Source organism: Trichosurus vulpecula, chromosome 9 (genome assembly GCF_011100635.1).
Source record: "Trichosurus vulpecula isolate mTriVul1 chromosome 9, mTriVul1.pri, whole genome shotgun sequence".
NCBI classification, from domain to species: domain Eukaryota; kingdom Metazoa; phylum Chordata; class Mammalia; order Diprotodontia; family Phalangeridae; genus Trichosurus; species Trichosurus vulpecula.
The window spans coordinates 120,843,562-120,869,233 of NC_050581.1; the positions used below are offsets into that span (position 1 = coordinate 120,843,562).

The following is a 25,672-nucleotide window of genomic DNA, read 5'->3' on the forward strand; positions in this document are numbered from 1 at the left end:
GGAGGGTTGGGGGGAGGGGTCACTTTACCGGGATGTTGTGAGGACCATACTTTGAAAGTGAAATGTGAGCAGCTGATCTTATCTCATCGTGGACCGTATTAATCAATCAACCACCATTTGTTTTGACTTCTGAGAGCCGGGGGTGCAAAACAAAAGCAAAGCAGTCCCTGCCCTCAAGGAGTTTACAATCCATTATCAAATGAGACTTTTGCTCCCTGGTATCCTACTCTTTGTGACCCTAGTGGACCGCATTGAACACGGGATTTTCTTGGCCGAGATACTAGAGTGGTTTGCCATTTCCTTCTGCAGTGTATTAACGCAAACAGAGATTAAATTTGCCCAGGATCACATGGCTAGTGCATGTCTGAGGCCAAATTTGAACACAGGTCTTCCTGACTCCAGACACAGCACTCTATCCCCCTAGCTGCCTCCTCCAATACTCTGGTTGTTGTTCTGTGGTTTCAGTCATGTGTCCAACTCTTCACGATCCCATTTGGGGTTTTCTTGGCAGAAATATCGGAGTGCTTTGGCATTGCCTTCTCCAGATGAGGAAACTGAGGCAAACAAGGTTAAGCGACTTGCCCAGGGTCACACAGCTAGTAAGTATCTGAGGCCAGATTTGAACTCAAGGAACTCAAGTCTTTCTAACTCCAGGCTTGGTGCTCTGTGCACTATGGTGCCACCTAGCTGCCCCCAATACTCTTACTCATTTGCAAAAAGCAGCTATTTTGTGCTCCTGTACAACAGTCCTAAAAGAACATTAAATATAAAAGAATAATAGCAGGATAGTAATTTATTCCAGGATCCCCAGTGAAAAAAAATGAGAAGAATTAGACTTATATTAATAAATTTACCTAGCTGGGCAATTGTAATGGGGCTTGTGGTTACAACTAAGAAGTGGTTGAGGCTGGGGGAGGAGCTTAACCGGACTCGGGGACACATATTCCAAGGCTGGAAGGTTCTCAGGTTGTATGCCTGAAGACGGGAAGTTGTTGTCTTGTGGTTGTTAGCTCTGGGAGCTGGGCATCATCAGTAAGCCCTGCTGAATGGGAGGTAGGTGGCACAGTGGATAGAGCATTGAGTAGGGAGTTTGGAAGGCCTGGGTTCAAATTCAGTCTTAAGACACTAGCTGTGTGACACTGGTCAAGTGTCGCACCTCTGCCTGGTTCGGTTTCCCCAAGTGTAAAATAGAGATAATATTAGCACGTGCTTCCCGGGGTCGTTGTAAGGATCAAATGAAATAATATTTGTAAAGCACTTAGCACGGTGCCTGGCATGTAGTAGACGCCTCATGTAAATGTGTGTCTTCTTCCCATACCAATGCTGTCGCCTTCCAGGGGCACCTAGTAACCTGCTTCTCTTGGGTTTCGATTTTCCTTTCCGCTTCCAGGGGATGCACGAACATCTCCCGAGGCCAGCCAAAGGCAGTTCTGGACCATCCATACAGGGAAGCTGCCACTCCAGATATGCACAGAGGCGGCGACCCATAAAGGCAGACACAGTGATGTGTCTGCACACTGCCGCACGGACAGCGGGATTCAGAGACGCACTGAGCCGGGCTGGGAGCTAATCAAAGGGACGAAGCAGCGGGAGCCCAGGCCAGCCAAGCTCTACGCACAATCAGCCTGGGTCAAGCTCGGGCTTGAGCACACACCACGTGGTCTTTACACATCAGGGGCAGAGCGGAGCGGGAGGCCCCGCCTCTTTAAGGAGAGAGTAAGGGGGGAGGATTGGATGGGAGAAGAGAGGAGGGTGGGGACTCCAGGTCCCCAAAGCAGCGCCTGCCGGAGAGAGGAGGACAACCGATGCTTTGGGGGTGGAGCCACCGGCTGAGGCTGCAGCCCCTCCCGGAAGAAAGGAAGGAAGGAAGGAAGGACACATGGGCTTGGGCTGGCCCATGGCATGGTTGGTGAATCAGTACCTACAGCTGTAGGGATCCCAGAAGCGCAGCGTCCAGTACCCAGAGCGGCCCGTGCAGGTAAGCATGGTGTGGGGATGCTAGGGAGCCTTTCAGGGAGATCCTAGGCTCATCTTAACCCTCATTTTCATGGTGACCCCTCAGCCTGGTGGCCAAAGCAGTCCGGGGCCAGCGTCCAGAGCCTCAGGCCCTGCCTAGCTGCTCCCTAGGTTCACAAAGGACCCACCAACCCCCTGGGTCTCATGCTCTGGGCTCTGATTGCTAGAATCCAACATCTGTTAGGATCATAGACTGATCACACACATCCACAGAATGTCCAAACTGAAGGAGTCCTTAGAGGAAGAGTTACTAATTTTTGTGTACCCTGGACCCCTTGGGCAATGTGCCCAAGCCTAAGGACCCCTTCTCAGAATAATGTTTTCAAGTGCATAAAATAAAATGCCCAGAATTGCAAAGAAAACTAAGAAGTAAAGATGTATATTTTTTCTATCCAATTTCATGGATCCCCTGAAATCTAGCCACGGTCCAGTCTATGAAACTTAGGTTAAGAAACCTCAGACTACCTTAAAGCCTGTGGAGCTTGAAGGGACTCCAGAGACCCCATTTTACAGAGGAGAACGGTGAAATTCAGGGAGGTAAATAAACTTATCCAAGATCGTACAGGTAGTCAGCTCAGAGGGAGAATTTGAACCCAGATCCTTGACTCCAGAGTCAGTTCTGTTAGCTCATACCAGAATAACTTTTCCCTGTGTAGCTCTCTTAAGTTTTAGAAAATAGTTTGCTCTCTACCCCATGAGGTAGAGAGGATAAATAAGGCCCATTTTACAGATAAGGAAAAGGTACAGAGACCTTCAGCAACTTGCCCAGATTGACGGAAAATGTCAGAGATAAGACTGGATCAGAGACTTTACCAAAGTGCCTCCAGGTTAACATAACAGGGTGGAGATACAAAACTGGGCCCTGGGAAATCAAACCAGGATTCTTATTTTTTTTTAAGTTAATTTATTTATTTTTAGTTTTTGACATTCAGTTCCACAAGCTTTTGAGTTTTAAATTTTCTCTGCCTCCCTCCCCAAGACAGCATGCAATCTGATATAGACTCTGCATATACATTCATATTAAACATTTTCACATTAGTCAAGTTGTGAAGAAGAATTAGAACCAATGGAATGAACCAGGAGACAGAGGAAACAAAACAAAATGAAAAAAAGGAAATAAAAAGAGCTAATAGTATGCTTCAATCTGAATTTAGACTCCATACTTCATTCTCTGGATGTGGACAGCATTTACCATTATGAGTCTTGTGGAGTTGTCTTAGATCCTTGCATTGCTGAGAAGAGCTAAGTCTATCAAAGTTAGTTGTCACATAATGTGGCTGTAACTGTGTACACTGTTTTCCTGTGAACCAGGATTATTTTTTAAAAATTTTTTATTAGTTAATTTATTATTTTTAGTTTTCAACATTCACTCCCATAAGTTTTAAATTTTCTCTGTCTCCCCTCCTCCTCCCTCCCCAAGATGGCCTGCCATCTGATATAGGCTCTACACATATATTCCTATTAAACATATTTTCACATTAGTCATGTGGTATAGAAGAATTATAATGAATGGGAGAAACCATGAGAAAGAAGACAAAACAAAAAGAAAATAGTCTGCTTCGCTCTGCATTCCGACTCCATAGTTCTTTCTCTGGCTGTGGACGGCATTTTCCATTATGAGTCCTTTGAATTGTTTAGGTCCTTGCATTGCTGAGAAGGGCTAAGTCTATCAAAATCAGTCTTTGCACACTGTGGCTGTTACTGTGTACAGTGTTCTCCTGGTTCTGCTCACTTCACTCAGCATCAGTTCATATAAGTCTTTCCAGGTTTTTTCTGAAGTCTGCCTGCTCATCATTTCTTATCGCACAATAGTATTCCATTACATTCATATATCGCAACTTGTTCAGCCATTCCCCAACTGATGGGCATCCCCTCAGTCCAGGATTCTTTCTACAGCACCCTGATGCCTTCCTAGGAAAGCCCGTGAGCTGATTATTATCAGATTCCCCCTCTTCTATGCCCTGCCCAACCAGCTCCAGTGCAGGAGACTCAGTCTTTTTGCTTGGGGAGGCAAGTATATTGAGAACTAAATAATAAGAAAAGACTTGGGACGTTCCGAGAAGAATAAGCTAAATCCTTAGAAACAGCAAATGCAAAGGATGGATTGTAGATGAGAAGGGTTGGCTATAGTGTTCAAAGGAAGGAGGGATCCCCATGGTGGGGAAGGCTTTCTGGGAGAGGAGGGCTAAGCTGGCCCTTGAAAGATGGGCAGGGTTTGGAGAGGAAGGGAGACTGTCTTGGTTTCCGTGCCTGTGAAATGGGAGGGTGGCAGCACCCAGCCCCAAACTACATGCTCCATTCATCCAGCGAATATTTATGGAGCATCTGTTGCAAGAAAGGCATGGTGTGCTGTAGGCTTGGAGGAAAGGAATATTCCTCTGGTTGTGTGGGAAGGGTAGTTTGGGTGCTGGGAATCTGGATCAGAGATACCTGAAGCAATCCATGTGAGAGGTAATGATACTTGGACCAAGGTGGTCGGGAGTGAGCGTGGAGATGAGGTTGGGGATGGTTGGGCGGGGCGGAGGGGCATGTTCCAAAGGTAATTAGAGGTGAAAGATGCCCCTGATTCTGTCTGAAGCTCTTGGGGTGGGGATGTCTGTCTCTCTCTTCCCCAGTCCCAGGTCAGCAGAGAATCACGGGCTCAAGAGCTCCTTAAACGTGGTGGCTGCTCCAGATGCTGTTCCGCTGAGACATGTGGCTTTGGCGCATGAAGCCGTGGTGGGGCCTCAGATCGAGAGGGCTGAAATGGAAGGGAGGATTCCGCTGCCCCTTTGTTTTGCTGCCACTGAGACCAGTCAGTGGCTGCAGGGCCCCATTGGTGACAGCGACAGCCTTGGTCAACCACTGGGCACAGCTCTTTGAGGAGAGAGGAGTGCCTGAAGCCCGGGAATCCAGCGAGTACATCGTGGCTCATGTGCTTGGGGCCAAAACAGTTAAGTTTGCTTCTAAACAGATAATCCCCTGACAACCCCTCTCCCCCACCTCCCAGGGACAGAGCAGGAGGGAGAAAGGTAAATATTGGAAGCTGTCTCCTGAATAGAATTTGTCTCTCAATAGGTATGTACTCCTGCCAGGAGAATATAAGCTTCTTGAAAGCATGGACCACTGTGTTTCTGTCAGTCTGTCAATAAGCATTTATTAGATGCCTTCACTATTCTAGACACTGGGGGATAGCTCCTTGGGGGCAGAGACTGACCTGTCTTTGAATCCCCAGCACTTGGTATAATGCCTGCCTAATGTGTAGTAAATACTTAATAAATGCTTGTTGACTAGAGCTTTTGTACTGACTAGCAGCATCCCTTTAGGTAAATCTTTTCTCTTTCCCAGGGCCTCAGTTTCCTTAGCTGTAAAATGAAAATGCAAAGGTTGGCCTGGATGATTTTGAGGTCCCCTCTAGCCCCAAGTATGTATGGGCCCATTGTGTGTCTGGCATCCTGCTAACCACCATGAGATGTAGGAAGACTGTATAACATGTCCTTGTCCACAAAGAGCTTACAGATTAGTTTGGAGTTTAGGGGAGAATCCAGGGCCTGACCTAAGTCTGAACTCATTTTGTGCAAAATGTCTGCACAAGGCCCACTCTGCCAAGGGCTTACTCATTAGGAAAAACTACTGATGTTAAGTGGGAGGGTTACAGAATCTTAGGGGATGATGGATATGTCTGGTGGGAACTCAGGGTAGCCAGTAAGTCAGCTTTATGACCCAAATACCTCTGGTGTCATCTTGCTAAATTTTGTTTTGTAGATGGGGATTAAATTAAGTTCTGTACATGGGGAAAGGCAGCTAGGGGGTATGTTGGATAGAATGCCAGGCCTGAAGTCAGGAAGACTCTTGTTCCCGAGTATAAATCCAGCTGTGTGACCCTAGGCAAGTCACTTAACCCTGTTTGCCTCATTTCTTCATCTGTAAAATGAGCTGGAGAACAAGCCACTCCATATCTTTTCCAAGAAAACCCCCAAAATGGGTCACCAAGAGTTGGATGTGACTGAAACACAACCGAACAAAAGCAAGATGGGGAAACAGGCATTGAGAGGTTAAGTGACTTGCCCAGGGTCACACAACTAGCATCTGAGGAAATATTTAAAGTCAGATCCTCCTGACTCTTAAGTCCAGCCCCCTATCCACTATGCTATACTGCCTTTTAATCCCCACCCCACCCCCATCTCTGGTTTTACCGAGGAGTAAACAGACCCAGAGAAGAAAGAGAATTATTCAGTCTCCCAAAGGCAGCAAGTAGCAGAGCTTAGTTTAGAACCCAAGGTCCCCTACTTCCAAATCTAGTGTTCTTCCTGATGCAACTCATTATGGAAGTTGATGAATTCCCATCCAGGGGCAGCCCCATGGCCCCTTGGGTAGTCCAGTGAAGCCATAGGTAACAGAGAGAGAAACAGGCAGACAGCAGAGACAGAGACAGGGAGAGACAGAAATACAGAGAGAGGTGTTTCTCTCTCTTCTAAGAATCATGTTTTCAGATGTATCACAAAATACATAAAATGGCAAAGGAAACCAATTATACCGAAATGTCATTATCAAAGTTTTTTTTTTTTTTAGACAAGTTGACAGACCCCAGGTCAAGAACTTCTTGGAGGAAGCTATGGCTAATTTCCTCAAGGGTTTAGGAATAAGTCCCAAACTTCCTCATCTCCCTACTGAGAGCCTACTGTCAATTGGCCATGAATTTAATTCAATAAACATTTTTTTAACTTTTCCTGAACTTATTTATAGTTTCAGCTTTTATCATTTAGCATTATAGACCTTCTGAGCTGCTAGGCATTTGAATGGTCATCTAGTCTGAGCCTTATCCAAAGCAGGAGTTCCATCTGCAACATCACCCATCCTCTGCCTGGTAGAAAATCTTCCCTATCCTCCGCTAACATCTGTTTGCCTGTAAGCACTACCCACTCCTCCGGGTCTGTTCTCTAGGGTTTCGTGGAATAAATCTGTTCCTATATTCGGTTAAATTCAAGCGACATTTATTAGATTAGGCAGCATTTATTAGGTTAGCACGGTAGACAGAGCACTAGACTTGGGTCAGGAAGTTGTTGACTCATTTCAGTCGTGTCTGACTCCTCTTGACCCCATTTGGGGTTTTCTTGGCAAAGATGCTAGAGTGTTTTGCCATTTCCTTCTAAAGCTCTTTTTTTTTTCCAGGAAGATGACTTTATTTTAAAAATCCATGTCTTCCAAAAAAAAAAAACCAATACGCCAGTAGATCTTCCCTTTTCTCTCTATACATTCTTTCTTATTTCCAGGAATGCATTTATCATCATTCTGTATTCAAGATTTTCATATCCTTCCTTTCCTTATTTTTATCCTGAGCTTTAATTCTGTACCTCCAACTGCTTTCTTGACATCTCCACCTGCATATTCCACAAGTATCACAAATGTAACTGGTCAAAATAGAAATACGTATCTTTTAAAAATATATATATATATATATTTAAATTTATTTTTAGTTTTCAACATTCGCTTCTGTAAGATTTTGAGTTCTAAATTTTCCCCCTTCCCTCCATTCTCCCTTCCCCAAGATGGTATGCACTCTGATATAGGCTATACACACGTGATCATATTAAACATATTCCCACGTTAGTCATGTGAAAGAAGAATCAGAATAAAAGGGAGAAACCATGAGAGAGAAAACACAAAAAAAAACAAAAAAGTGAAAATAAATAGTGTGCTTTGATCTGCATTCAGACTCCATAATTCGTTCTCTGGATGTGGATAGCGTTTTCCATCGTGAGTCTTTTGGAATTGTCTTAGATCCTTGCATTGCTGAGAAGAGCTAATTCTAACAGAATTGGTCATCACACAATGTTGCTGTTACTGTATACAGTGTTCTCCTGGTTCTTCTACAGCTCGTTTTTACAGATGAAAAAACTGAGGCAAACTGGGTTAAATGACTTGCTCTGGGTCACACAGCTAGTAGGTGTCTGAAGCCAGATCTGAGTTCAAATCCAGCCTCAGACATTTACAAGCTGTGTGTCCCTGGGCAAGTCACTTGATCTCTCTTTACCTTGGTTTCCTCAACTGTAAAAGGAGGATAATAAAAGCACCTACCTCTCAGTGTGGTTGTGAAGGACAGTCCCTGCCCTAATGGCTGTCAGGACACCAACATAGATAACTGCAATACTGAGAGGGAGACAGGATGCTGTGGGATGTGCTGACAAGGGGAGAGGAGGAGTTATCAACAGACAGACCAGGAGCAGCTTTCTGGAGGAGTTGGGCTTTAACAGGAGGCTAAACATTGAACAGGCAGAGAGCAGAAGGGATGGTAACTCAGGGGTAGGGAACAGCATGGGCAAAGGTCAGGAAGCAGGAAAATCCAGGGTATGTAAGAGGAAATAAAGAACAGTCCACTTTAGCTGGAGCTATGGCCTAAGGATGCGAAGGAAGGGTGGCCCCATAGTATAGAGGGATGTAATAGTCCTCTGATATTAGAAGGATGTGATCAGGGCCTGCCCAGGTCTCCTCAGTTCCCTCTTCAAACACCACATCCCTCAGCAGAGAGTTCCTGTGGGGTCAGAGGCTTTTTTTAATATGGTCTTTGTACCCTCAGTGTTTTATGCTAGATAGGCATTTCATAATTGGATTCTCGCACATCTGTTGGATAATGTCCATAAATTTACAACCCACTTTATAAAATTATCTTTCCTTTCTCTGGTCCTCCGCTGATCTCTTTGAGGCTTTATGATAATACCCTAGGTTTTCATCTGTGGGGTTGGTGGGAGGAGCCTTTGCTCCTGCATTCTCCTCCTTAGGAAGATGCATGGATCTTTAACTCACTCCTTGGCCTGTCTGTCTAGATTAGAAGATTTTTCTTTCCTTCCTGGGAAGACCCTCCTGAGGTGGATCTCTCTCTGTTTCTCCCTCTATCTCTCTGTGTGTCTCTGCTATCTCTGTGTCTCTGTCTCTGCTGTCTGTCTCTGTTTCTCTCTTTCTCTGAATCTCTGCTTTCTCTGTTTCTCTGTCTCTCGCCGTGTCTCTGCTATCTCTGTCTCTGTTTCTATCTGTTTGTCTCTGTCTCTGCTGTCTCTCTCTCTCTGTCTCTGTCTCTCCCCCTTTTAGCTTTCTTTGCCCTTCTCTCAACCTTCCCCACCCCTGCTACCTTTCTAAGCCATGCAGTGCTTTCTGGCAAAAATCCCTCTGCTGGAAGGTTTAAATCAGTTGATTTAAAACAGTTCCCTCAGTTCATTAGCAACTAATGACCCTGGTGGCTCCGAAGGAGATGGAATTTAAGCACCTGTTCCGCTCAGTGCACTTTGCCTGTCACTGGGCATACTGAGAGAAGACACCATCCACCACCCTTTGTTAACTCCCTGCAAGGCAGGTACAGGTGGGACTGGGCTAGAGTGGGCTCTTCCATGACAGAGCTTGTGCCTTTTGGGCCCCTTCCCTTCCATCCTTCCTCCCAGTTCCTTCCTGCCCCGTGGCTTATCTCATAGATAAGCAGGGAGCCCCTAACCGTAATCCTTCCCATCAAACGGAGGGCCACTGGACTTTGCTGTTGGCCCGGCTGACCCACAGGCATTGCTGTCTGACCTGCCAGTGCCCTCTAAGGACCACTGGGCCTTGTCACCTGCTCTGTAGCTGATCTCTCCTTTGTGTGTGACCCCCTCCTCGGTTACTTCAACTGAAGCATTAGCTCCAGCCCCTTATCTTCTCTCTGTGTGCGTATTTCTGTTTCAAGTATGTTTCTTGTAAACAATATATGCTTGGGTTCTGGTTTCTAATCCAGTCTGCTGTGCACTTTCTGTTTTGTAGGTGACTTCATCCCGTTCACATTCACCTTTATTGTTACTAACTGTATATTTCCCTCCATCCTGTTGTCTTCTATTTATCCTTCTCTCTTTTTATGCTGACCTTTCTCTAAAGTCTGTTTTGCTTCCGACCACTGTCTCACTTAATCCACTCTCGTTTTTATCATCCCCTCTACTCCCTTCCTCTTGCTCCCCCAATTACAGCATGAGTAAGGATGGTCTCACTTTTCTATCTGTATTCTCAGCTCTTAGCTCGGTGATTGGCACATAGTAGACATTAAATAAACACTTTTTTATTCATTATTGGGGAAATAAGACAGATATACAGATTATTCCATTTTCATAGGATCATGGATCTCGGAGGGACCTCAGAGGCCATGTAGCTCAACCCCACTGCTCCATTTTACAGAGAAGAAACTAGGGCCAGGGAGGTTAAGAGACTTAGGAAGCTAGGTGATATGGTTGATAAGAGTGGGGGAACCTGGATTCAGTGAGACTCGAGTTTGAATCCTGCCCAAGACATTTACTAACTGCATGACCTTGGCAGTTAAATCTTTCTGCCTCAGTTTCCTCAACTTCAAAATGGCAGTGATAATATAGACACAATAATGGGGATAATCATGACTTCTACCTCCCAGGGCTATCACTGGGTATAAAATGAGATAATATTTGTAATAAGGCACTTTGCAAACCTCAAAGTGCTACATAAGTATATATAAGCTATTATTACTGTTCAAGGTTACTAAGGTCATAAGTGGCAGAGGAGAGATTGGAACCCAGTTCTTCTGAATCCAGAGCGCTCTGCACTATACCAGCTAACTATAACCTGCATTATAATGGGGCATACATTGTGCAGTAAAGGGGTTTTCAGCCATTTGTGTGTGTGTCCCAAAATCTTTTGGCAGTCTGGGTAAGCCTATGGATCCCTTCCTAGAATGTGGTTTGTTGCCTACATTCATCATTGAAAGAAACGCTATAAATCACTTAAAGGTCAGTGAAAATAAAGATGTATTTATTTTTCCCATCTAAGTTCACAGGCCCCCTGAATTCTACCCACAGACCCCAGGCTAAGAGCCCCTGGAATGCTTGGTATAATAGACTTGGAGTCAGGAGAAATCTGTCTTTGGATCATAGACCTGGAAGGGACCTCAAATGAGAAATTATTTGTGAAGTACCTGGTACCTAGCAGGCATTTAATCAATACTTCTTTCCTTCATAGAGGACGGGTGGTTTTTGAGTTGAGCAGTAAGGGATGGGCAGGGATTCTCCAGGCAAAGGGGCACGTTACAGGAATAGGGCCCTGAGGCAGGAGAGCACCCGGTGTGTTGGCTACTACAGAATAGCCTTGGTTGGCTGGAGCTGTATATGTGCAGGACAACGGTGTGAGCCACGGCTAGAGAGCCTTGGGGCCTAACTTTGAGTCGGAGGACACAAGTTCAAATTCTGTCTCAGCTAGCCTCTCAGGACCTCAGAAGGGGTTGGACTAGAGGACTTCTAAGGTCTCTTCCAGCTGTGAGCTCAAGGCGGCACCAGGTTGTAGAGAGCATTGAATGCCAGGGTGAGGCATTATTATACTTAGTAAACAGTAAGGAATCACTGAAAATGTTTTTAAATCAATTTTTTATTGTAAACTTTAACCATTGACCAAAAAAAAAAAAGGAAAATTATACATAACCCTAGAGGGTGAATCAAGCAGACTGTTAACTGATTGGGTATGAGAGCGGAGGAAAAGAATCCCAAAGTTTCAACCCCATGGGGCTGGATTGATGGCTGGCCACAGATTCTTTGGCACAAAAAGGCACTGTAGGGCCTGAGACACTGAAGAATTACAGAGCCTCAGAGTTGGATGATAAATGTGTGCTTTTTTCCTGGTCATTGGAAAAAGTAACCAAGGACAGATCCCTAGGATTTTCCATTAAAACCCCCCCATCAAGGTGAAGTTGATTTGATGTTAATTGACCCCTACTGGACTCTAAGGGCTTCTCTTCATGGCTGGCCATTCAGCCATTTCCAGATCCGCCTAATCACACTGATGTCCAGCCCAATCTCTCCATCCCATCACCGAGCACAGCATGAGAGACTTTATCAGATGCTGGGCTGGAATCTAGGTTAGTGGGCGCTGTGGCACTCTCCATCCCTACCATTTTAGCAACCTTGTCAGAAAGGGAGATGAGGTTAGTCGGGCACGACCTCCTTGTTTTTGATGGAGCTGCGCTGACTCTCCTAAGCTCCCCCTCTAAGGAGAGGAGCCTGGAGGTGCATCTGGTCTATGGCAGGTGACTTTGGATGGGCAGCAGAACCTACTTGGATCCATCATCCAGAGAGAGGGGCTAGTGATCCTTTGATCTCCCAACAGAAAGACCAGGATGACCCAACCAGTGCCAGGCTCAGTAATCACAGTCCTGCCACCCTTGGCAAACCTCTTGCCCTCTGCATTCAAATGCCCTTCTCCCTAGGTACTAATACAGTGGCCAGAAGCACATGTGGTGGGTCTGTAGCAGGGGTACTGAGCCTTTTTTTTTATGTCAGCAGGCATTTATTAAATGATTACTATGTACCAGGTACTATGCTAAGCACCGGGAAGGCAAATATAAGCAACATCCCAGGCCCCTTGGGCCAACTAGGGAAGCCTATGAACGCCTTCTCAGAATAATGTTTTTAAAAGCATGAAATACACAGGATTGCAAAGGTAACCAATTATATTGAAACATTTATCAAATCTTTTTTAAGTTCATGGACCCCAGGCAGGTTCCAGACTTTTCCTCAGAGCAGAGTGTTGGGTTAATAGGTTAAATCCAAAATCTGTCCAGGAAGAGTTTAGATAAATTCATGGATGACTGTTTTATAAGAGCTTAAAAAAAAAGAAACTATTCATTTTTAGTATTCATTTAAAAAAAAATGAGTTCTGCTCTCCTTCCCACCTCTCCCTCACTCGTTGAGAAAGCAATATGGTATATCAATTGTACATGTGAAATGCAAAATGTATTTCCATATTTCTGACAACTTACTAAAGGAAGTCAGTCCTGCTCTTCCCTCTTACCTTTCCAATTTTGCCTGTCAGAATTCCCCTCCTCTTTCAGGCCCAGATCAGTTGCCGCCTCCTCCAGGAAGCCTTTCCTGCTTCCCCATTATCCTCTCCCCCCAGAGCACTTCCTTTGGAACCTCTTGTACCAATAGCCACAGTCTGCCTTTTAGTACAGTCATTCTTGTGTGTGTGTGTGTGTGTGTGTGTGTGTGTGTGTGTGTGTGTGTGTTAGACTGTAAGCCCCTTGAGGCCAGGGACTATGACTTGGGCTTCTTTGTAGTCACCCTGTACGTGGGAGGAGTAAGTGGTTCATTGATTGTGTAACTTCTGACGGGCTCCTTCTACCTCTTCGGGGCTCATAGAATTTAGAACCAGAAAGAATCATTAAGATTATCTAATTGAAACCTTTCTTTTTCTAAAAGAAGATGCCCCAAAAGGGGGAGGGAATTGCCCTTAGGTAGTCAGTGACAGATCCACGGTTTCAAAATCACAACCCCAGATATCAGTGTTCTTTTCCCTACCCTTCCTTGCCCAGTGAAGCAGCTTCTTGAAACTTATTTCGTATTGAATGATGTCTCAGCCCCCACGTTTGGAATGCTAGGGCTGGATCCTGTAGAGGGGCTAGATGACCCTGTGTAACCTGGCCTTGGTTCCATCCCTTAGGAGGTCTTAGATGTATGTGTGTGGAGCGGGGATAGAGGGATGTTAGCAATAGAGAAATCCAGTCCTTTTCCTGCTCAGATATAGCTGTTGAAAAGGAGAGGATCTGAACTCTTCACCTGGGGTAGCTGTAGGCTGAGAGCCAGGAGAATTGGGCGGTGCTCAGCTCCACTCTGTGGGCCTCCATTCCTCGGCTCTTTCTTCTTCCCTCCTCTTTTTGTCTCACTGGCAAGACCCATAGTCTGGTGCCGGTCTCCCCTGTCTGCCCAGGGGTGAGTTTCTGGGTCCTGGAAGGCTCTGAGAAGCTTGGGTTTGACTTGGAATTATAGATTGGGAGCTAAAAGGGACTGGAGAGGCCACCTAGTCCAACGCCGTCATTTTACAGGTGAAGAAACCAAGGCTCAGAAAGTAAAGACTTACTAAGGATCACACAGAGCTGAAATCTGGACCCAGGCCTTCTGGAGGGGATGGGCATGCATGTGGGCCAGGGGCACAGAGCTCACAGCTCAGCTCAGAGTTGTTTGGTGCTTAGTTTCAGAGCCTGCTGGCCAGTCAGAGATCCACCTCCGTCACTGACCTTCAGCAGAAGCAGATTGGAGAGCTGTGCGCTCGGAGGCTTCAGAGGTGGGATATGGCCAGAGCCAGGCCCATCATCACCTGCCTCTCTCCTTCCTGATCCTTACTTACCCCTTTTTCTCTCCCTCCCTCTGTCTCCAGTCCTAGCCTGTTTCCTCCATCTTTACTTCTCCACTCCTAGCCTGGTTAAGAAGACCAGGGGAGTTGATAGAGTAAGGTCCCAGGGGAGTCCCTGACCTTACTGGGGAGACATGATCCAACCCTGAGGGAGCCCATGGTTTGAACTGGGGGACCGTTTTGGGAGGGAGATGCAAACCTGCCTATATCCTCCATCAGAACATTGCTCCCCTGGTACTGTTGTCCTTTGGGGTTGGTAGCTACACGGGTGTGTTTCTGTCTCCTGCCAGGTCACTGATTTTTGGGGATCTGTAGTTTAGGGTGGGGTGGGCCAGGCCAGGTCTTCAGGGTGTTTTTCTTTATACAGGATGCCTGTGCAGTATGTCATTGGTGAATGGGATTTCCAGGGCCTCACTCTCAAGATGGCGCCTCCAGTCTTCATCCCCCGGCCTGAAACTGAGGTAGGAAAGCTGTCTGTGCCATTGAAGCCAGCTCTTCTTGGTTGTTGTGGGTGGCCAGGCTATTGTTTGCATTGGAAAATATACTCGTTCACTCATTCACCCATTCTGTGAATATGTGTTCGTCGTCCGCTGTGCGCAAAGCCATGAACTGGGTTACGTGTTGAAGGGGACACAAAGATGAGTAAGGAATGGTTCCTGCCCTCAGGGTGCCCACAGCCTAGCAATGCCCGTGTCATCGACAATCCCCAGGAATCTGCACCAAGTGATAATGTTATGGCTTCTATTTATAGGGAAGGAAATAAGCATTTATCAAGCGCCTACTACTGCATAGACAGGACACTTGTAAGATTTACTAAGTACATTCTAATGACACTGTGTGAGGCGAGGAGTGCAAGAGTCATCCAGTAAAGTGTAAGCTGAGGCACAGGAGTCAAGCAATTTCCCCACAGTCAGGCCGCTGGGAAGTATCAGAGCTGCCAACCCAGGCCTTCTGACTTCAAGTCCTGTGTTCTTTCCACTGGACCACACTGCCCTTGCAGGTAGATGTAAGTGATTCAGGAATTTAGGGGTAGGAGGGCTCACTGAAGACTGGGGCTGTCAGTAAAGCCTTCTTTTCTTAAGAGTAAGCTTCCCAAGTTCCTTTTTGTCGTTGTTCAGCTGTTTTCTGTAGCATCTAACTCCCCTTGACCCCATTTGGGGTTTTCTTGACAAAGATATTAGAGTGGTTTGCTGTTTCCTTCTTGAGCTCATTTTACAGATAAGAAAACTGAAGCAAACAGGGTGAAGTGACTTGCCTACGGTCACACAGCTTGTAAGTGTCTGAGGCTGGATTTGAACTCAGGAAGATGAGTCTTCCTGATTCCAATCCTGGTGCTCTGTGCACGATGGCACCACCTAACTACCCCAGGTTCCTTCACCTAATCCTTATATGACCCAGGTTCTACAACAGGCATCATCCTTATCTATGGCCTTTGTTTCCCTGTTAATTCCAGCATAGGCTTGTGTCTTATACCTGAGGCAGCTGGATGGTACCATAGCGCATTAGAACCCTGGGCCTGGAGTCAGCAAGACTTGATTTCAAATTCAGCTTCAGATCCTTACTGGCTATGTGACCTGGGGCAAGTCACTTAACCGCTGCCTGCCTCAGTTTCCTCAGCTGTAAAATCAGGATGATCATAATAGCACCTACCTCGAAGGGTGGTTTTGAGAACTTAGCACATACGCTTACTCCCTTCTCCTTCTCATGCTTCCTTGTATGCTCAATGACCTAGAGTCCTGCACATAGTAAGAACTTAGTAAATATTTGTCAAAGCCACTGGAGAGGACAATGATGATAAAACCACAATACATTTAATTTAATTCAACAAACATTTACCAACTTCCTGCGATGTACAAGGAACACAAGGCAGAAAAGGAAGAGATCCTGCCCTCCAGGAACCTGTAATTTGCTGGGGGTGGGGGGAGGGATTTAATGATTCCACAGGTAAGTAAACAAAATGACATGGGGAATAATTTCTAAAGCAGCGAACATTAACCACTGGGAGGTTCAGAGTCAACACTAACCACTGTGGGTTTCATAGTTAACATTAACCACTGGTGCATTCAGAGGGAACCCTAACCACTGGGAGGTTCAGGAAAGGTCTCCTAGAGGAGGCCTAAAAGCACTTGAACTGGACCTTAGGGAGCTAGGAATTCCAAGAGACAAGGAAGAGGAAGAGCATGCAGACACGCTTCATCTCCTCCACAAAGACACGGAGGGTAGAGATGGAACGTCACGAGCAGCAGCTAGCAGGCCAGTTTGACCAGAACAGAGAGTACTTGAGGGGAAATGATAGGAAATAAGACTAGGTTGGGCCCTGATTGTGGAGAGCTTTGCAAACCAGGCGGAACAATCAAGTATTTTATCCCAGTAGGGAGCCACCGAAGGTCCTGAAGAAGGAGGGAGGAACGACATGGTCAGATCTGTGTTATAGGAATATCGGCATTAGGCAGTGGTGTGGAAAAGGATTGGTGAGGAGAGAAACTGGAAGAAGGGAGATCAGTTGGGAGGCTGAGAGGTGACAAGAGTAGATGTAGGTTATCACCAGTCAAGAGGATCCAGGAGTGATGGTAGACCTAGATCCTGGAAGTGATGGCACTTGAGTTGGGCTTTTAAGATGTGTAGAGAGGGGCAGCTAGGTGGTGCAGTGAGTAGAGCACCAGCCTTGGAGTCAGGAGGACCTGAGTTCAAATCTGGCCTCAGGCACTTGACACACTTCCTAGCTGTGTGACCTTGGATAAGTCACTTAACCCCAATTGCCCTGCCTTCCTCCTCCAAAAAAAAAAAAACCAACAACAATAAAATGGGTAGGGATCCAGTAGGTAAATAGGGAAGGTATTCTAGAGTGTCAAGGTGCTGGGAGCTATCCATTTGGGTGGGACCGAACACGGGGAAGGAAGCAATGAGTGTTGAAGTGGGAATGGTGCCATGTTGTGTAGGACCTTGAATACAAACAGAAGAGATTGCATCTTACCCAGAGGTAGACAAAGGAATGACGTGACTGATCTGTGCGTAAGAAAGATAATTCTGGCCAAATGAATACTGGAAGGATAGGGGGAAGAGCAGTAAGTGAGCAGGCAAGGTGGAGGTGGGAAGCCCTGAGAGCTGTTATAATAATCCAAGCAGGGCCTGTATATTTTAAATTTTTATTTAGGCTTTTATTTTTCCCCCGTTGCATGCCAAAACAGTTTTTAACATTCGTTTTTAACATTCGTTTGAGTTCCAAATTCTCTCCCTTCCTCCCCACCCTCGATTGAAAAGGCAAGCAGTTTGATGTGGGTTGTACATGTGTAGTCATGCAAAACATTTCCGTATTAGTCATGTTGTGAAAGAAAACATAGACCAAAAAAAAACCACCTCATGAAAAATACAGAAAGTTGAAAAAGTCTGCTTCAATCTGCATTCAGACACCCTCAGCTCCTTGTCTGGGGATGGCCATCGTGTTTCATCGTAAGGCCTTCAGAGTCGTCTTAGAACAGCAAAGTAGTTCACAGCTGATCGTCTCACAATATTGCAAAATACATCTCACTTTGCATCGGTGCACAGAAGTCTCTCCACATGTTTCTTATAGCACAATGGTATTCCGTCACACTCGTACACCACAGTTTGTTCAGCCATTCCCCAAATGATGGGCCATCCCCTCAATTTTGTAATCCTTTGCCACCAGAAAAGAGCTGCTGTAAATATTTTTGTACATATAGGTCCTTTTCCTTTTTGTTTTTTACCTCTTTTGGGATACAGACCTAGTAGTGGTACTGCTAGGTCAAAGGGGATGCACAGTTTTATAGCCCTTTGAGCAGAGTTCCAAATTGCCTTACAGAATGGTTGAATCAGTTCACAACTCCACCAACAGTGCATTAATGTCTCATTTTCTCCCACATCCACTCCAACATTTGTCATTATCCTTTTCTGTCCTGTTAGCCAATTTAATAGGGATGAGGTACTTCAGAATTGTTTTGATTTGCATTTCTCCAATCAATAGTAAGTTAGAGCATTTTTTTATGTGACTATAGATAGCTTTGATTACTTCATCTGAAAACTGTTCATATCTTTTGATCATTTATCAATTGGGGAATGGCTCTCATTTTTATAAATTTGGCTCAGTTCGCTAATATATTTGAGAAATGAGGCCTTTATTAGAGAAACTTGCTTCAGAATATTTTTCACAGTTACTATTACTAGCTGTATTTTTTTTACGGCCTCTATTGGGGTAGTATCAATGGAAGCAGAGCAGTGTGGTGGGGTGTACTGGGTACATGCTTCAGAGCCAAGTTCAAATCCTGGTTTAGCCATGTTCGATCTATATGACCTTGATCAAGTCTTTCACCTCTGGACTTCTGTGTCCTAATCTATAAAAATGAGAGGGTGTGGACTAGGTGACCTTTCAGCTTTTAATTCATCATCCTACAATATGCTTCTGATCATAGGTTTATGGATCTGGAGCTAGGTACCTCAGGGACCGTCTTATTCACTTTATGCTTGGAGAAATCAAGGCCTAAGAAAGTTAAGTGACTTGCCCAAGGTCACACGGGTAGCAAATATCAAAGGCAGGATCTGAACCCAGATGCTTGAGAAAAGAGGCAAGATTGGAGAAATGTCAGGGTGGGAATGATGACTGGATATGAGGGTGCCAAGGTCTTGAACATCTGGGCCAATGTTCTCTCCAGGCCCCTCGGAGCTCTAAAATTCTGTGATTTGGGGCTACTTTCTCAAGGCCTATGGTGGAGAATGGAGGGACTTTACCCAAGCCGAACCAGTGTCTGGGAAATCTGGGTTGATAATGACAGCGTGCTACCAGCAGAGGGCACTCTGGCCCCATCCATTCCACTGCCAAATTCTCTGTGACTGGTGAATGTTTTCTGCTTCTAGGAATTATTTTTCTTTGGTTTACTTATTAAACCCTTAATAAAAGAGGGGAGGAGCTGAGAACAGTAGGAGAGGTCTGAATTACGGGAGGGGAGGAAAGTCACCTCTCAAGGACTGTGATGGGTGGGTACAGATGTAAGCAATTAAAGGGCTTCTGTGTTATCCTTGGGGAGCCTCATGACAGTTCTGGGGAGAACATTAGTAACCTTGGCTCCCTTCTTGCTAGCAAGTCAAAGTTTCTGAAGTGCATCCCCCTAAACACTCTAGGAAGACAGGACAGATTTCCATTTTACAGATGAGGAAACCGATCCTCTGGGACTTACCCAAAGACCAAGAAGGCACCAGAGCTAGAACGAAAGCACCTATTCTCAGGTTCCACTTTCCCACTGCGCCCCCTTTGTGCCTATGGATAGATGATACGTAGGGACCACCCGCCTTCCGCTGAGGCCATCCCCAGTCACAGATTGACCAAGTGGAGCGAAGGCAACCCAGGTTATCCTGACCTGACCAGGAAGTCTGACACATAGAAGCGGCCCCAGTCCCCCATGGCTGAGGAAGGGGTGTTGAGAAACAACCTCTGATGTCATGGAAAGAGGGCTGGGCTCTGGGTCCTAGGTTGGCCTTGTGTGGCCTTGGGTAAGTCATCTGACTTCTGTGAGTTTATCTTCTCACCTGTAAATGAGGGCATTGGACTAGAGGATGTCTGCTGCCCCTGTTTTATGAGTCACACCCTCTTCCCATATTCCCCCATTGTTCAGTCCTGCGGGGGGAATTTTGTGTGAATGATCCTTTTGCTTCATTCTGTGACTCTGGGGAGGCCTCTTTATGATGAGTCTCCCTTGGAGTTAGGCAAGCCCAGGAGACCATTGACAACAGACATCACCACATGGCAGAATGAGTTCTGCTTTGGCCTTTGTGTTTGAGTTCTGGCTTTGCTGCTTACTCTCTGTGAGACCATAACAAGCAAATCATTTTCCCCCCCTGGGCCTCCTATCTGTGATCCTCTGAACTCCATAGTCTACTGGGGAAGGATCTTGCCGTCTCTCGGTATCCCAGCCTTTCTTCTTGACTGGCAGCTAGCAGAGGATGAGGAGGCCAAGCCAGGGCAGGATTGGACTGGGGCCAGGCAGGGCAGTCCCCAGAGTATTAGCTTCTAGGAATGGGTGTTTCTGGAAAAAGCCTCACACACAAACATTCCCTGGAAGATCTGGGTGAGGTACAGAAAAGTACAGAATGGCAAAACTCAGGTCTTCCCCATCCTTCCCTAGTCCTTCTCTCTTCTTCTTCCTCCTTAAGGATTATAGAAAGTTAGCTGGAGGGGCCTTCGAAGGTCATTTCTTATTTCACAAATGGGGAAACTAAGGCAAACAGGGGGAGACTTCCCCAAGTTCACACGGGCAGTAACTAGCAGAAAGACCCAAACCGAGGTCTTCTGAGGGTTCGGGTCCTAGTTTCATAGATTTACAGCTTGTAAGGGAGCTTAGAGAGCATTGATTCCAACCCCTTCTTTCTGTAGAGAAGGAAACTGAGGCCCAGAGACGTTAAGTGACTTGTCCAAAGTCACATAGCTAGTGTCAGTGGCAGAATCTGAACCTAGATCTTCCCAGTCCAAGTCCACAATATCACCTTGTCTGGAACTCCTAGCTTGGTTTGCTGATTCAATACTACATTAACCTTCCTTCTTATTCAAAGATGGGGAAGAGGTTGAATTTCCCACTTTGTTTGGGTTCTTTTAGCACAGATCCCCAGCTCTCTCACATATATTAAATGGGTTTGGGGAGTGGGGGAATTCTCCCTCTTAATTCCCTATCCCTTCCTTAGCTCTGGTTGCTATAGAAACTTGAAACATGTGAGGAAGAGTTACACACCAGGGCATAACTGGCTCTCTAAACTTAAAATATCTCAGATGGTTCATTATTTTCCCCAGCATAGAGATAAGGAAGTTGAGGCCCAGAATATTTCCCCCCATTATAGAGATGAGGAAGTTGAGGCCCAGAGTGGGACACATCAGATTTGGAGCAGAGCCAGGACCGGTCCGTGTTTCCATATCCTTCCTCTCATTTGGTCCTCAGAAGAGCCCTGGGAAGGAGGCAGGGCAGGCATTACTTTTCCTCATTTGACAGATGAGGACACTGAGGCCCAGAGAAGGAGAGGCCACTTGCCCAAGGCTCCTTCCTTAGTCGTTTGGAGGTGCTGTGGTGAAATGACAAGCTGGTGGTAGAACAGGGACCAGAAGCCAGGCTGTGAGGGCAGGGATGGTTTGGGGTCATCAGGGATTGGTAATAAGGGCACCTTTCTTCTTCTTCTACGGGGAGCAGAACAATAGACTTTTTTTTCTGTCTGCCTTGCTCCTCCTCCCCTCCGCCATCATTACTGCACTCTGAGAAACTGAATTCCTCTGGATCTCGTGGGACCAGATCCTAGCCCCAGAGAAGGCTGGTGGAAAGAACGCTGGATTTGGGATTATTGGTCTTGGGTTCAAGGCCCAGCCCTGCTGTTGACTACTACAGTCAAACTGTAACCAAGTCCCTTCCCCACTGCAGACCTGTTTCCTCCTTGGTAAAAAAAAAAAAAAAAAAAAAAAAGGGAGGGAGACTGGATGACTCCTAATTCCCCTCTCCATCATCGAGGTGAGCTGAAAGATTTCTCCTTTGCTCTGACCAGTCACAGTTTACCACTCCTCGTGGGGCCCAGCTACTGTATACCAGCCATTTCCCAAATACATCTGGGCTGGCCGGGCAGAGCCATGCTTGCGTGCAGCTAGTGGGTGGAGACGCAGGTGGAACTGGGGGTGGGGGGGCAGGGGCATGAAAGGCTGTGGTCTGGACGCTGGAAGGCAATGTACTAGCTTTCACTTACAGCCGCAGTTCTGAGAAATGGGGAGATACCAGGGACCGTGAGAAGCCATGTGCTGCTGGGGGTGGGGAAGGGAGACCAAAGCAGCAACAGCATCTCAGCAGAGGGATGATGGGAGGGGCAGAGGCCGCCCAGAGCCGATACCAGATACCTAGAATCAGAGAGGACGTGGGCTGTGGTGGGAAACAGGACGGTGGAATGTTTGCACATGTCTACCTTTTACCCTGGGGGTGGGGGGGAAGGGGGAAATGGCACTCGTGATCAGCTTGGATGATGAAAAAAAGATAGAGGGGTGTGTGTGTGTGTGTGGTGTGTGTGTGTATGTATGTGTGTTGTGGGTGTGTATGTGTGTTGTGTTGTGTATGTAGTGTGTGTGGTGTGTGTATGTGTGTGTTGTATATGTGTGTGTGTGTGTTGTGGGTGGGTTATGTGTGTTGTGTTGTGTGTGTAGTGTGTGTATCTGTGTGTATGTGTGTGTTGTGTATGTGTGTGTTTTGTGAGTATGTGTGTGCGTGAGTGTGTATGTGTGTGTTGTATATGTGTATGTGTGTGTTGTGGGTGTGTATGTGTGTTGTGTAGTGTGTGTGGTGTGTGTATGTGTGTGTTTTGTGTGTGTGTGTGTGTGTGTGTGTGTGTGTGTGTGTGTGTGTGTGTGTGTTTTTCGTCCCAGCTGGACACATGGTCGCCTGGCTGGATGGGCTAGATGGAGAGATGAGGCAGGAAGAAGGCTGTTAGGGATGGCCCCACGCCACGGCCATTTCTCCACTGAGCTGTTTTCTGATGGGTCCTCTGGGGGGGCCTTCACTGGAGAAACAATTTGCCTTCCATGGAGAATCTCGATGGGATTCAGAACTGGGAGGGACCTCACAGATTACCTTGCTGTACAAAGAAAGGAAGCTGAGGCCCACAGAGAAGATAGGACTTGCCCAGGGTCACACGGACGGGTAGTTACAGAGCTGAGGTTCAAACTCCGACCTTCTGACCACAAGCCCAGGATTCTCTCTACTCTACCACAGGGAGCCTTGTCTCTGCACCGTCACTGGGCCCCAGTTTCCCCATAAGTGAGGTGCTCAGGACAGATCTCTAAGGCCACTCCCAGTTCTAATAATACTGGTGGCACAGTGGGCAGCTAGGTGGTACAATAGATAGAGTGCCAGCCCTGGAGTCAGAAAGACTCTTCTTCCTGAGTTCAAATCCTGCCTCAGACACTCACTAGCTGTGTGACCCTGGGCAAGTCACTTAACCCTGTCTGCCTCAGTTTCCTCATCTGTAAAATGAGCCAGAGAAGGAAATGGCAGACCGCTCCATTATCTGTCAAGAAAACCCTGAATGGGGTCACAAAGAGTCAGAAACCATGGAACAAAGAATGATACAATCATAACTCATGTTAACATTGGGCTTTATTCATTCAACAAGCATTTACTAAGTTCCTAGCAAGTGATAGGCACAGACCAAAAACTAAACTGGCCTCCTGGAGCTTCCATTCTACGGGGGCAGTCAGGTTGCAGGCCTTCCCTGGAGTCTTCTTCATTACAGCAAGGCCTGGTCCTTTTGGTCTTGGCACCACCAGCACCTTGCACATTATTCGGCCCTTGATGTCTTGTCCCCAGAGGGGCAGCCAGCAGGGGGTGGTGTTTGGCCATGGGACCTGTGGGCTGTGATTGTCCTTGGCTCAGGCAATCTGGCTGGCCAGCGAGTCACAATCCTGCAGTACTGACACAGCAGAACCCAGCACTGGGCTTTTTTTTTTTTAACCCGGTAGCTTCGTGGATATTCTCTCACACCATCAGGTGAGGCAGGGCATTCGAGTGTAGGTGGATAGAAGCTCAGAGGTGGGAGGGACACCACCGGGTATCTGGTCTAACTGTACCTGATCTCAATCCTCCTGACTCCACTGCCAGACAGTGGTTGTCCAGCCCCTGATTGAAGAGGCCTAGGGACGGGGAGCTCAGTGCCTCTCCTGGCCACAGATGCCAGACCTTTGGGGCAGTGGGTTCCTTTGTTTCCAGCTTATACCAGTTTCTTTCCAACACGCACCCATCGCTCCTTGTTCTGAACTCAGGGGCCAAGCAGAATAAGCTGTCTCCATCTCTTTCATAGCATCCCCTTCAGATACTTGGCATCTCTCCCCTCTTTGGAGTGCCTCAGGTCAGGGAGGAGTTGGGACACAAATGGATCATCTTTTCTTGCCCTTACTAAAACTTCTTTCTTCTGCTCTGTATTCCTAGAGAAATGATACCAGTGTTTAAGGTACAGGGGGAGTGACTTAATAATAACAGGACTGTGGCTGCTAGGTGGCATAGTAGTAAATAGAGCACCAGCCCTGGAGTCAGGGGGACCCAAGTTCAAATCCAGCCTCAGACACTTGACACACTTACTAGCTGTGTGACCTTGGGCAAGTCACTTAACCCCAATTGCCCTGCCTGCCCCCTCTAAAAAGATAGTAACAGGACCAAAGTCATACTGTAGTGGATTTAGAGCTGAAAGAGACCCCAGAGGCTGTCCAATCCAGCCCTTTCATTTTATAGGTCATCTTTGTATAGCTGGAAGGTATTGTAAAGGCCATGTCAGAAGCAGCTGATGGGGAAGTAGATAGAACATTGAGCCTGGAGTCAGGAAAACCTGAGTTCAAATCCAGCCTCAGACTCTTACCAGCTGTGAGATCCTGAGACAAGTCACTTAACCTCTGACTCAGTTTCCTTTGAGGTCTAGATGACCTTGGGCAGGTTGTGGCCTCTCGGACCTCCATCTCATTCTTGGTAAGATCAGTGGACCAGTAGGTGATGCCACGGCACATAGAGCGCAGGGCCTAGAGTCAGAAAGACTCCTCTTGAGTTCAAATTAGGTCTCAGACACTCGCTGTGTGACCTTGGGCAAGTCACTTAACCCTCTTTGCCTCAGTTTCCTCATCTGGAAAACTAGAAGAAAATGGCAAGCCACTGCAGTATTTTGTCAAAAAAAAAACCAAAAACCAACCCAAATGGGGTCACAGAGAGTTAGACACGACTGAAATGACTCAGTGACCACAGAGATCAGGGGGCTGACCTCAAAGTTCTCTCTCGAATGGTCTGTTAGTTTATTCAAGGAGGGAGGAATGATGTCCACCCACAGAGATCAGGGAAGGTGTTATCACTTCAGCTGGGTTTTGAAAGACAGAAAAAATTCCAATAAGGAACAGCGTGGAGGGAGATGTGTGTTCCAGACGTGGGGGGAGCAGCCATCAAGAGAAGATCAGACAACCAGGCGATAGCTGGAACATGGGCTGTTTGAAGAGGAATTCTGGGAGATAAGTTTGGGACGGGATATTGGAGCCTTGAGTGACAAGTTGAGGAGTTTGCATTTTGCCCTAGTCAGTGGGTGCCTCTAGATTTCTGGGGAGCAGACCCCTAAATTAGGAAGATTACTCTGACAGCCTGTGCAGGATGAGTGGATTTCAGGGAGGAGGATGGAGGCAGGGAGGCCAGCAAGGAGGCTTTTCACAGTATCCCAGGTGAAAGTAATGAAGAAGACTTAACTGGAGCGGCGATGGAGGAGGGACGTGGGAGAGAGATTTCAGAGGCTTTGGGCATCTCTCCTTAACTACAGTGTTTCAAGGCATTGAAATGCAGGTAGGAGAAGCCACTTGTCTTAGGAGCCGTGATGAAATGTTTACTTGGGTTCTGCGGGAATCTGAGAGCCACACTTTGGGCATTCTGGGACCACTGCCATGTTCAGGATTCGTGTTCTTGGGTTCAGAGACACCATGCCCCAACCCTTCACCCTAGGGCCTTGTGTCTAAGGGGAATCTTCCCCTGCCCAT

The 25,672-nt window shown here is 46.6% G+C and overlaps 1 protein-coding gene across 1 annotated transcript in view; it reads left to right on the forward strand.

The window, feature by feature from the left end:
* Positions 1-1,750: 1,750 nt before the first annotated feature.
* The window catches only part of HEMK1 (HemK methyltransferase family member 1), a 42,939-nt gene continuing 19,017 nt past the window's right edge, over positions 1,751-25,672 (forward strand). The window contains exons 1-4 of the mRNA XM_036737480.1: positions 1,751-1,978; positions 4,632-4,948; positions 13,991-14,082; positions 14,519-14,612. Coding sequence (XP_036593375.1) covers positions 4,709-4,948; positions 13,991-14,082; positions 14,519-14,612 — 426 coding nt within the window. The 5' untranslated portion in view covers positions 1,751-1,978; positions 4,632-4,708. The remainder of the gene's footprint in view (positions 1,979-4,631; positions 4,949-13,990; positions 14,083-14,518; positions 14,613-25,672) is intronic.